Source organism: Labeo rohita, chromosome 5, assembly GCF_022985175.1.
Source record: "Labeo rohita strain BAU-BD-2019 chromosome 5, IGBB_LRoh.1.0, whole genome shotgun sequence".
NCBI lineage: Eukaryota > Metazoa > Chordata > Actinopteri > Cypriniformes > Cyprinidae > Labeo > Labeo rohita.
This window is the reverse complement of record NC_066873.1, coordinates 22,499,206-22,512,425: the sequence shown is the minus strand read 5'-3', so window position 1 is coordinate 22,512,425 and position 13,220 is coordinate 22,499,206. Positions and strand designations below refer to the sequence as shown.

Sequence of the window (13,220 nt, the reverse complement as noted above, 5' to 3'; positions counted from 1 at the left end):
GAAATATTTGATATAAATGTGGCAAATAACAAGAATGTTGTTCCGGTTCCCCTGTCTAAAATAATAAGAAAAAATACAAATAATAGCTAAAACAAGGTGATAGTGGAAAAGTAGGTAAATTATATAACGATGATATGGATTGCTTATTATAGCATATAAAATATAGTGTTTTTAATAGCGTTATTCATTTTTAAGCATGCACAATATTTTTGTACTAAACCTTGATGCGCACGACGCATCATAGAGATATTATGAGTGGGAACGCTTAACGCCGGTTGATGATTTAGAAGGGAAATTTAAGTGTAACACCAAAGTCTGTCAACATGGCTGCCCCCTCGAGGAGCATTTTAAGAGGTCAGTTTTGAAACGTTACATATTATTTTTCTTATTTTTTCTACATTTCGATATATTTTCAGAGGTTATTAACATGCAGACTGTCATGGGTAGAATACTTGAGCTGGTGTGTTAAATATCGCGTTGTGCATCTACACAAGCTAACAGCTTTAATCACGATCTCTTATGCTTATATGAATTTATGCAGTGTGTCTGTAGGAAGGATACTTCAGAATTTCAGTATTTTTTAAATGACTAATTAGTTAAAAAAATTGTAATCATTAACATGTCATTTTAACCCAGTCACTGTAATTCTGTTTTGCTCATGTGTCCTGTTTCATGCACAGTATTATCGTTACCCAGATGTCAGAGTCTGTTCTTCACATGCAGAGCTCCATCTGTCTCCTGCTACTCTCTGGCTGCACACAGACAGCAGCCTGTCAGATCCTACGCTGCTGCCGCAGCCAAGTGAGTTCTCTTTACACTAGTCACCATGATAAAGATGTTGTCTAAATAAACTAAATTGCACAACCCCAATTCCAGAAAAATTGCTAAGTTTCATGAAATGCCATAAAATCAAAAATGTAATATATGTTCATTCTCTTTAACCTTTATTTAATTGCCTAATGTACAAAGAAAAAAAGTCCATTGTTTTCCCTGGCCAACTTTTAATTTTATTTTGTAAATATAAACAAAATTAGATTTTCATGCCTGCAACACACTCTAAAAAAGTTGGGACAGAGGCATGTTTAACACTGTGTCACATCAACTTTCCTTTTAATTACAATGTTTAATTGTTTGGGAATTGAGGATACTAATACTTACAAGTTTTGCAAGCAAAATTGTTGTCCAAACTGGCTTGATTTAAAAAAAAAAAACTTCATATGCTTAGCAGTCTGTGATTGTTGTTGTCTGATTCTCCTTTTCATGGCTGGTCATACATTTTCAAGAGAAAAAGACCTGGTATTGTCTTGATCTAATAACCATGGACTTCCCATGAAAGATGTCATCTTGATGGCAGTGTCTGTACAATCCCAAAACATGCCTCTATTTCAGTGGTACCTTTGTGCATATTCCAGTCACCAATGCCGTTTGCTCTGCTGAACTCCCATACCATGACAGTTGTTTGTGTTTGCATCTGTCGCTGATGAAAGTCTGGATGGTCCTTTTGGTCTTTGGTACTGAGAACTCAACATCCATTTTTACCAGAAACAAATTGAAACGTGTACTCGTCACACAGCACACATTTGCATCATCTTTTTGACTATCTGAGATGAGCCCTGGCCCAGAGAACCCCATGGCATCATTGTGTAGAATTGATGTATAGCTTTCTGCTAGAGTAACAGAAATTCAAATTGCATTTATTGATGCAGATGCAGAATGTGTTAAGTGATAGTGGTTTTTCTGAAGTACTCCTGACATCTGAGGGTTCAAAGGTCATGCACATTCACCTGAGGTGTCCTGCCTTGCTCTGCACAGACTGACTTTCTCTCCCTGAATCTTTTCACAATATAATGTGAGGTAGCTGGTGAAAGATATATATATATATATATATATATATATATATATATATATATATATATATATAAAATTATAATTATTATTATTATTTATTTATTTATTTTTTTTGACACTGTTGTCATGAAAGTGATGAGCCATGATCCAGCTTCACTTGCAAAGTCTGAAATGCTCCTTATTAGGAGCTTTCTGGTTACCCAAACATGATTTCCATGTCACCTGCTTGCTGTTTCAAAATGGTTTAATTTGGATATTCTATAACCTTTTCTGCCAGTTTTCACTTTTATTTTGCCTCTGTCCCAGTGTTTTTGGAGTGTGTTGCAGCCATTTAAATCAAAATTTGGTTATATTTACAAAATAAAATTAAAAGTTGGCCAGTGAAAACATTGTATTTTTTTTTCTTTGTACTTCAGTCAATTAAATGACGGTTAAACAGAACGAACAGATAACATATTCTTGATTTTACAGCATTTCACAAAACATCCCAACTTTTCTGGAATTGGGGTTGTAGATATTTTGTATTCAACAAGCTGACAAACTTAGAAACCATGCAAAAAAATGAATATAGTAAGAAGAATCAAGATTTTCATCAAAACACTCTTTTTGCAGGCAAAAAGAGAAGAAAGAGGATGCTGTTCAAGAAAAGGTGGTGAAAGAGAAAAAAAAGGTTGATGACACAAACAGACATAAACCCTATGGACTCACAGCCTGGGCTCCGGTAGATGATGTGTACATGGTGAGGCACTATCCCAAACCTATCCATGAGACATCCGTGGCCATTGAAATGCTGAAGAACTTTCAGAAGCTGGATTTCAGCCCTGAAAACCAGCCTGTGTACATTAACCTACGTCTCGATATGAAACTGGAGAAAAAGGTACATTTTGGGTGGTTATTTTTTAAAGCTTTTAATTTTTAAAGTTATTTTGAAAGTCTAATTTAAGTAAATTTTGTTTAAAATATTAAATTTCTTTTATTTCTAAATTTCTGAAAACATACACTACTGTTTAAAAGTTTAAAAGGTGCCGGTAAGAAGTCTTTTATGCATACAATGGGTGTATTTGTTTAAAAATACAGCAAAAAACATAATATTGTGAAATATTATTTTAATTTAAAATAACTTTTCTATTTTAATATATTGTATATTTTACTATTAATATGTAATTTATTCCTGTTGTGTTGAAGTTTTTCAGCTTCAATACTTCAGTTTCAGTGTCACATGATCGGTCAGAAGTCATAAAAACATTTTGTATGCGACTGATGCAAAAGTCTGTCTATTCTTGTGATGTTGCCCTTTGAACAGAACATTAAACCTTAATGACTTTCCATTGATTTGTTTCAGAAAAAAGTGGATCCGTTTGTTAGCACAATACATTTACCACATCCCTTCAAGTCGGACATCAACAAAATAGTGGTTTTCACTGAGGTGGGAGCATCAGTCTTTGGACAATTATGTTAAACATTACACATAATTTGATAGAATGTATTGTACAGCTCCATTTAAGGAGGCTGTACAGTTTATATGCATTAATTGCAGATTTATGGTTTTACAGAATCCAGATCAAGCCAGGATAGCGATGGAGAATGGAGCAGCATTTGCAGGTGGAGCAGAACTGGTTGAGAAGGTAAAGCTCATGTGAATCTACCATTGCTGGTAGATATGTAATTCCTACATATGGGGCTGGTTTCACAGACAGGGCTTAGACTAAGCCAGGGTTAGGCCATAGTTCAGTTAGGACATTAAAGTAATTTTTATAAACATGCCTTAGGAAAAAAACATCATTGGTGTGCATATTGAGACAAAACAAGGGCACTGAAGTTTCTTTCAGTTGAAACAGCTCAGACTTGCATTTTAGTTTGGGACTAGGTTTAAGCCTTGTCTGTGAAACCAAGGGATAGTGTTTAAAGAAGTCCACTTCCAGAATAAAAGTTTACAGATAATATACTCACCCCCTTGTCATCCAAGAACTTTCTTCAGCCATAAAGAAAATGTGTTTTTGGAGGAAAACGTTTAAGCATTTTTCTCTATATAGTGGACTTCCCAGCCGAGGAAGAAGGGTCTTCTCTAGCGAAACGATCGGTTATTTTTATAAAAAAATACTTTTTGATGTCAAACGCTCATCTTGTCTTACTCTGCCTGAACTCTGTTTTTATCCAGTTCATGACAGTTAGGGTATGTTTTACCTTTTTTGTTGAGGGTGTTTGATCTTCTTTGCATATTCACATTGTGAAGACTGGGCTGGTACTTCTGCAGCGATGTAGAATGATTTTGTAATGATTTATGAAGTTGAGGGAGAAAATATGATTGGAGTATTTCGACATACACTGCCCTCCAAAAGTTTGGAAACACCCCTGGCAAAGTGTGGTTTTGGACGATATCAGCATAAATCCTTATCATTTTTTGGTGTAAATACAGTAAAGTAACTTGACATTATCATTGAAGACCAGCAATAATAATTTTCATTTTGATTACATAATAATGGCAATATATACATGTCAAAGTCCGACATGGCCCTTTGCCCCAGCTATAATGCCTGGTTACTGGTTTAAACTTGGCCCAGGTTTTTAAAAGATTTTTGGGTCGGCACACCTTAATAGCTTCAACAATTGATTGCCAATTAAGTTACAATTAAGAATACAATTAATTTAGGCCCAGATTATGCAGAGCTGTAATAGCTGCTAATGGTGGATATTTTGATGAATCGAAAATTTCTTTTTTTTTCTATGTATAAACTCTTTATGTAATATGTTTTTGTAGTTTGTGGTGTCCTTTATCAGTATAAAATTATCACAAATTAAAAAGGATTCATGCCAATATTGTCCAAAACCCAATTTTCTAGGGCGTTTCCAAACTTTTGGAGGGCAGTGTACCCCAAACTGTCTTGAACCAGAATACATATTTTTTAAATGGAAAAAACAGATCGGTTTGCTAGATAAGACCCTTCTTCCTCGGCTGGGATCATTTACAAACACATTTGGGATCGTTTGAAGCCACTTTTAAAGTTCGAAATCGGGGCACCATATCAGTCCATTACATGGAAAAAAAATCCTGAAATGTTTTCCTCAAAAAACATAATTTCTTTACAACTGAAGAAAAAAAGACATGAACATCTTAGATGACGGGGGTTAGTACAATTTTTATTCTGGAAGTGGACTTCTCATTGCCTGTGTAAAAAAATGGCTATTTATTTTCATTGCGTTCAAAAAGTACCCACTTACCCCAAATTCAGTCTGTGTTTTGGCTATCACATAATCAATTTGTTTTTATTTTTGCAATTGCTTATTTACTTAGTGTGCCTTTTAATGTCAATTACAGATTTTAGCTGATGAGATCACAGCAGATTTTTACTTGGCTGAGCCAGACATTATACAAAAGCTGCTCCCTTTGAAGAACAAACTGAGGAAGAAGTTTCCCAAGAGCAAGAGAGGTCAGTGAGTTTCACATGTATCAGGCATGTTCTATTAATGTACAACTAAACAGAGGTTAAATGGCTTTTTTTTTTGGTTGTTTTTTTTTTTTTTGCACCAGGGTCTGTTGGAATGAATATTCCCAAAATGCTTGCATTATTCAAGAGTGGTCATGAATACATGGTGGAGAACATCTATGTTAACACACAAGTTGCAACAGTAAGTCACAGCCAACTGCTCTGAATGACAGATATTTCTATTTGTTATATAGTAAAAGAGAACAGGGTGATTTCTGCTTATTTTCACATCTGTAAGGCTTTTTCCCTCACTTAACATAATTTGTTTTTTTCTAAACAGCTGGACATGCCAAAGGAGTATATTCTGGAAAACATTCGTGCCATTGTAAAAGATGTGGCAAGCCATAAACCAGCAGAATTTGGTCAGTAATTTATGTATTGATTTAATTTTATTTTATTATCCTAACCACCTCACAAATTCAGATTTTAATCACATTCTTTTGTGCAAATGCCTAGGCTGAATACCTTTGATCATTTAAAAACTTCTAAAAGTAGATTTAAAATTGGCTGTTAGGTGGAAGTAACTTTTATAATTTTTGATTTTAATAAAATGTATTGTGTCTTTGCTTTTTTTTCTTCCAGGTCCTTTTATTGAGCGAGCAATTGTCTGCAGCAGGTCAAGTGAGGGTTTGCAAATTAAATTCGAAGAATTATTACCACAGGAAGAGAAAAAGGCATGATATTTTTGCTTTGTATATATGTGCATTGTACAAAACATTTAAACTGTAATAAAATGGTAAATGTGATATTGTCTAAGTGTGTGATTTTTATTCTGAAGCCAGTTTTTACAGTACCATGTTTTAAGTCCAATGTGGTCAATAAGGATGTCCTGTTGCAATGGATTTCAACCCACATTGAGCATCAGAATGAAGTTGGTATGGAATGCCAAAAACTATTTGCATATGGTGACAAATGTTGCCTTAACACTATTACCCCTCTATCTACACTACTTACAAAAACTCTTTATCCCTAAAGCATGTTTTTTTTAGATTGTGCTTAAGCCAAATACAGTTTTAGAGTTATTTTGTTTTTAAAAAGCTCAAATATTCGTAAGTACATCCCAACACTTGCTGAAATGCATAATGAATTGTGGTGTTAAATACCTTTAATATGTGACTATTGCAAAAGTCTGTCTATTCTTGTGATGGTACACTTTAAATTTAATATATTGCTGAATAAACTACAAAGAGCATTATTATGAGTTCACTGGATGGCTCCTGGCTCTTGTTATTAGTGAAAATAAATTGTAAAAATATGATATAATTTATCCATAAATTGTCCAAACCAACTTGTAAAAGAACAAAAGCAGTTCATTAAAAAGCATCAAAGAGCCAGCTTATTAGAAATTTAGATTTGGAAACAAGCTAGAGAAGTTGATTAATGAAGATAATAAAAAAAATTTTTTTGTGTTTGTGTTTGTGTGTGTGCATTGGGAAGATGTACGTCCCACAGAAGGCCTAGGCCCAATTCTATAGGGTAAAAGTTCAGTTTTTACATTCACATATTTTTAAACTTTGTTTAATCATTTATACAACATGGGCCTAGGAAAAGAAATGTTTTGGATTTTTTTTTTCCCCTGCTTTTTTCTGGCCCTGTCATCCCCTACTTCTAACAGCAGGTGGCAGTAGAAACTGCCGCTCACACATTTTTTCTAAACTAATCAAGCTCAGTTTTAATGCCAATGCAGTACTTTTTGTTTTCATTTCTGTCGTCATCAACATATCCTTGTTACGGGCTAAGATGAACAAAGGTAGTTTTTGCTACAATATCTATGTATGCAAATATTTATGTATAAATATTTAATTACAAGAAGCATTGGTCTCTTAGGAATAGAGCAATCATGATTTTACAGACAAGCTTACTGTATGTGAAGAGATTTGAAAACAGCATTTAAAAATATAGCACGGTTAAAAAGATTTGTTTACAAATGTTTAATATATTTCTGTTTTTGTCCCTGAATGATCACCAAGCATGGATCAGATTGCTCTGCTGCATGTGACTCAGGAATCTTTAACCGTAAACTGCACTGCTATTTTAAGTAATATGTGAACATTTTTCAATTGTAGAAATATAATTTGCATAATTCCACCAAGTTTGGAATGCAACAATTTTTTTTAAACACAAATTAATTTGCTTTAAAAACTTAAAAATGTTAGTTTAGTTCACAGCATTCACAGAAGACCACCACAAACCTAATACCCGTCAAAACTTTGATGGCCACAGGTTTTGTTCCCACAGTGGTAAAGGAGGAGGAGGGGGCTTCTCAACTCGTGAATGCAGCTGGTCGTGTCTCCAATAACTCACTTTAAAGAGCGGCTCGTACGCTCAGTGGTTGTTAGTGCGTGTTCCTCTGTAATTATTCGCCTTCAAGTTGTCTTTGCAATGGTCCCGTACTTTTAAAAGGCAGGAATTTCGTGTGGGAACCGCTCTCCGTGAGGAAGTTTCGCTGGAGAGCGCACTGGACTGTATCCACTCGGACTGGATGCTTCCCAGTTACGATACCGACCGTCCGCAAGACTTCAAGCTCAGGCGCTGGTGATTGATTTGAGTCCGCAGGAGAGCAACGATGATACGCACTAATTCACATTCAAGTTAAAGCGATTGTATTTTTGAGCATTTTGGATTAACGCAGTTTCTAAAGTGAATATGGGTCCTCTTTGGATCCTTCTAACCGTTTTAATTGGATACAGCACCAGCTTGCCCGGAGCACAAGGTTGGTGTTTCTGTTATCGTGATTTTTCTGAATTCATTGGTAAATGTTGCCTGATATAGATAAAACGCGCAGGTCAGCGCGCATTTCTTTTCTGAACTGGTAGTTGCAATAAAATCGATTTACAAATCTGGATAAATCTGTTTGTCCCGTAGGTACGCGGGGATATATGCAATAAAAAAGCAATGCGCAATACAGAGTCCCATAATATTAAATAACTCTATGACTATGGTGTCTCAGAATGATGCTGTTTATAAAACGGCACCCGCATCCTTTATCTGTTATCTTGATCTTTCCACATCAACTTGATACATTTGCATAAATTCACTATAACTCACTAGCTAGTGATTATTATTGAGAAGTAGTGTGACAGTTAACATTGTTGCCATTGTTTCTCAAGATAAACATGCATTTCCTGAGAGAAGCTAGTAAAACTTGGATTTTAGACATCATAACATCACAGTTAACTTCATCTTCACAGGAGTTTCTGGACCATGTTTTCACACTTGCAATCTAATGCAATTTTTGTAGTCTTAAATGCATTTATTTTCTAATTAAGACATCATAACATCACAGTTAACTTCATTTTTACAAGAGTTTCTGGACTATGTTTTCAGGCTTCAAATGCAATTTTTGTAGTCTTAAATGCATTTATTTTCTGATTAAGACATCATAACATCACGGTTAACTTCATCTTCACAAGAGATTCCGGACCATGTTTTCATGATTACCTGCTTGCAATCTAATGCAATTTTTGTAGTCTCATAAATGCATTTTCTGATTTAGACATCATAAAATCACAGTTAACTTCATCTTCACAAGAGATTCTGGACCATGTTTTCATGATTACCTGCTTGCAATCTAATGCAATTTTTGTAGCTTTATTTATTTTCTGATTTGTTTGAGTGATTTTACTGTTTAGCTTTAAATAATTTCGGTCTTTTACTCATTACTCCCATCTGTATTTGTGTTAACACTGTAAATTAATGTCAAACCTGTAAAACTGTGCAAGATTATAACATGCTGACATCCTTTCTCTTTACAGCCTTTGCGGGTCAACCGTTAAATTTCATTATTGAACCGTGTGACAATCTTTTGTGTTCTTTCGCGTTGGGTGACAACAAGGGCATTTATAAACGTCCAAGACATTGTCAGACACATGATTGCCATGACTGTGACATTGGTCCACAAGTAATCACGAACTTGTCAATTGTCCTGCAAGTGAAAGCTGATGTATCGATCCTTTTCCACTCCTGTTCACCTCATTTTCTTCATTCACAGGAGCGTGTGTCCATCAAGGCTCATTGTATGCGGTACGTATCCATTCCTCTTCTTATTTTCACTTCCTTTTAACTTTGATTAATGTACTTGTGTTGAGATCTGGGGCTTTAAGCAATATTCCTGGCCCATTTATGCAAGACATTGTGTTGTTAATTATTTAGAGGCCCATTATCACAGCACTAGCATTGAAAGGATTCGCCTGATAAAGTATCAGTCAGAATAGGTCTCACATTCACTACAGATGTATTTGAGGAGAAGTGCCTCATGAATAATGAACATGTGCTGACTTTGTGAATGGTAATGAGGAGGAGATGGTCTGGATTATGTAGCTTGATAAATGAAGAGAAACCTTATATCCAGGTGTCTCTTCTACAGCTCAGTGCAAATTGCAAGGCACCTTTCAGACTCCCATGGTTTTGCGGTTGTTGATGATGAGATTGGCCTTTTGTTTTTCCTTTTGCAGAGCTAATGGTTTGGATGTGAACACGTGTGTGTGTAATTTTGTACTTCATTGTAAGTGCACCAAAGCACTTTTTGTGTCATGACAGAGAAAATATCTGGTAGAAATGCTCAACACAACCTTTGTACATGGAACTGTGGTGCACAATGGTTTTTCTTAATGGTTTAATGGAGAGTAATGACACATCTCTGGCTCTGCTATTGTGTAATGACAGTAATTAAAAGTAGTGTAAACACAGCAGCGAGATTCCTTTCTGAGAACCGGGAATGGAAGTGAATGGTATGTGTGCTTTATTTGCTATAACATGGCTCCTCCTGGGATTCAGGAGGCTTTGTGGGGGAAAGGGGGAGAGGGTTGGGAAGACGGTCGTGGACAGGTGGAGACATGCTGGAGGGAGTCAGGAAGAGGCTCTTTGGAGTTCAAAAGAAAAGTCAGCCAAAACACCTGGACAAGGAGCCAAAGAGTCCTGATATGGAAAAAGACTGGATTTAAGTAGCAATTATGCCTCCAAACACTTTTCAGAAGTTGTTTGCTAAATCAAAGCACTAATTAGGATAGCAAGTGAATGGTAAACCCCAGTCAAAATTGGTTGTACAGTTGATCTTTATTTTATTTATTTGGTTTCTTGGTGTATTAGAAATATTAATAAGAGATTTGATTCTGTAGTACTTGTACAGCTTTCTTCGGATGGCTAATTATGTGTTTTGTGTTAACTTTTTAACACTTTGCTCGATGATAGTGAAGGAAAGTGAAGGTACATTACCGTTCAAAACTAGAAGAAAATACATTTATTCAGCAGGGTTGCTTGAAATGTTTTAAAAAGTTACTGTTGTGACATTTACGCTCCCAGTCAAAAGTTTTTTAACAGCAAGATTGTTAATGTTTTTTTTTTTTTTTTTAAGAAGTCTCTTCTGCTCACCAAGCTTGCATTTATTGGATCCAAAGTACAGAGAAAACAGTACAATTTTGAAATATTTTTACTATTTAAAATAACTTTTCTATCTGAATATATTTTAAAATATAATTTATTCCTGTGATTTCAAAGCTGAATTTTAGCATCATTATTTCAGTCACATGATCCTTCAGAAATCATTCTAGTATTCAGATTTGCTGCTCAAAAAAAAAAAAAAAAAAAAAAAAAAATATATATATATATATATATATATATATATATGACTTGAATGGTATAGTGTATAATGTTACACAAGCTTTTTATTTCAGATAAATGCTGATCTTTGGATCTTTCTATTCATCAAAGAATCCTGAAAAAAATCTACTTTCCTGTTTTAAATATTGATAATAATAATAATAAAATTTTAATTGGGTCATTTAAAAAAAAAGCAAATCAGCATATTAGATGCTGAAAATTTAGCTGTGATCACAGGAATAAATTATATATATATATTCAAACAGAAAACAGTTATTTTAAATAGTAAATATATTTCAGAATTTTACTGTTTTTGCTGTACGTTGGATCAAATAAATGCAGGCTTGGTGAGCAGAGGAGATTTCTTTAAAAAACATTAAAAATTGTACTGTTCAAAAACTTTTGACTGGTAGTGTATAAGGATTTCTATTACAAATCGGTGCTGTTTCTTTTAACTTTCTATTAGATGAGAGTCTTGAAAAAATTTTTAGCACAATGTTCCAATCAATTTTTCAAAGTTGATAATAATAAGAAATGTTTCCTGAGAACCAAGTCAGCATATTAGGATGATCTCTGAAGAATCACATAACACTAAACACTGGAGTAACGGCTGATGAAGATTCGACTTTGCCATCGGAGGAATAAATTATATTTTAAATATATTAAAACAGAAAACAGTTATTTTATTTGTAATAATATATCACAATATTACAATTTTAACAGTATTTTTGATCAAATAAATGCAGCCTTGGTGAGCATAAAAGACTTTTTTAAAATAACAAACTATTGAGTAGTAGAATATTTTCAATTTTCACATGTTTTATGGCGGTAGAAACTAAGCATCTGTTGTTATGTGTAACAGTGACATTGAGTTGAACGTGTGTATGTAATTATTGTTGTGTGACATTAGTTGAACATGCAAATGTAATTTGAAGAGCCTGTTGAGAGTTATTTGGCAGTTGCTCTAAAGTTTTTCTGTCATTATTTATGACTCTGCTACTTCAGCCTTCAGCGTTTTGAAAACAGAGAGCATTAAATACAACTGAACTAAAACTGTAGATGATATGACAGATGGGGGGACTTCTCAGGAGTGTTAATTTTGTCCTAGCAGGCGCTGGTAGAAAAAAAGCAGTTTTGTGCATTTCTGCTGTGAAGAGTCCTTGCAATGAATACAGTATAAAGATTAATGAGACCCAGTGCAATAGCGCTCACCCTTTCCATTCAGCAGCACGCTCTGAAATAAGGGTACAACACCACATCTAAACATATCACTCATGCCCTGGAGCACAAATTCCTTGCATTGCAAGTAGTCCGCCTCTAAGCAATCGAAATGTAGGGCAACTTAAGAATAGACCGACTAAACAGAGAAATGGCACAGATTTTGCTTGTTTGATTGGGTTTAAAAGAAAATATTTAGCTAATTTGAATGCATCCACAGTTTATCTGGAGAGCAAATAGGAACTAGTGGGAGTAAAATTAATTTTAACATTATGCAATTTTGTAATTAACTACTTACAGTCTTTAGAAGTTTCAAAGTAACTAAGGATATATGGTTTAAAGGGGTCTTCGGATACAAAATTCACTTTTACATGTTGTTTAAACATTAATGTGTGTTGGCAGTGTATGTACAAATCTACCTTATAATGATAAAAATCCATGCAGTGGTTTTTAAATTATTCTGTAAAAATAATATCCCCTTTTTCAAATCGAGCCATTCTCAGATGCCTGTCGGTGTGGCGCTCCCACAATAGTTGACTGACATGAGCGTCTTACCTCAGACCCGCCTTAAATCAGCTGTAACAGTCTGACCTCCATTGTTTCGATGCCAGAGCAGGGATGTAAATTAGACAAGAATATCTGTGATTGAGCGATTGCGGTGTTGTGTTGCTGGATGTAATAATGAACATAGTGGTCGTCATTTACTCCCGACATCTGAGCTGCTGAAGATGCAGTGGATTACATTTGTTTGTGAAGGGAATGCGCCTCCAGATCTTCATATATCCGTTTATGTTCGCGCAATTCATTTGTGATCCAGCTTCACTTACAGCAGAAGTGAGTATAAGGGTTTTATAAATCTTTGCAATCACCTTTCCTAATAATATGCTAGTTAGCATGTTTAACGGCTAAACGCGGCTAAAGTAAACAGGCTTGTCTCTCCGCAGAGAGAAGAGAGGGGTGGGGTAAGCAGAGCTCATTAAAATTTAAAGCAACCTCAACCAGAACAGGATAATTTTTGCAGAGCTCATTTTGGCAAGGTAAAAATGGTGTTGTTTTACACTACTTATTATT

General features: G+C 34.8%; 2 protein-coding genes across 6 annotated transcripts in view; both read left to right on the top strand.

The window, feature by feature from the left end:
- The first annotated feature begins 241 nt into the window (after positions 1 to 241).
- On the top strand, positions 242 to 6,077 carry mrpl1 (mitochondrial ribosomal protein L1). Its single transcript, XM_051109237.1, has 9 exons — positions 242 to 354; positions 681 to 801; positions 2,461 to 2,725; positions 3,191 to 3,274; positions 3,402 to 3,473; positions 5,165 to 5,276; positions 5,378 to 5,475; positions 5,614 to 5,695; positions 5,916 to 6,077. The coding sequence occupies exons 1-9, from the start codon at positions 324 to 326 to the stop codon at positions 6,011 to 6,013; spliced, it is 963 nt and encodes a 320-aa protein (XP_050965194.1). The 5' UTR covers positions 242 to 323; the 3' UTR covers positions 6,014 to 6,077.
- Positions 6,078 to 7,020: 943 nt separating this feature from the next.
- The window catches only part of fras1 (Fraser extracellular matrix complex subunit 1), a 137,775-nt gene continuing 131,575 nt past the window's right edge, over positions 7,021 to 13,220 (top strand). For 4 of the 5 annotated variants that reach the window (XM_051109999.1, XM_051109998.1, XM_051109997.1 and 1 more), the window contains exons 1-2: positions 7,619 to 8,046; positions 9,325 to 9,356. In XM_051109999.1, the coding sequence (XP_050965956.1) occupies positions 7,980 to 8,046; positions 9,325 to 9,356 (99 nt within the window). In that variant the 5' untranslated portion in view covers positions 7,619 to 7,979. Of the gene's footprint in view, positions 7,084 to 7,618; positions 8,047 to 9,324; positions 9,357 to 13,220 lie in introns of those variants that run through there. The other variant, XM_051110000.1, reaches the window with a different exon arrangement.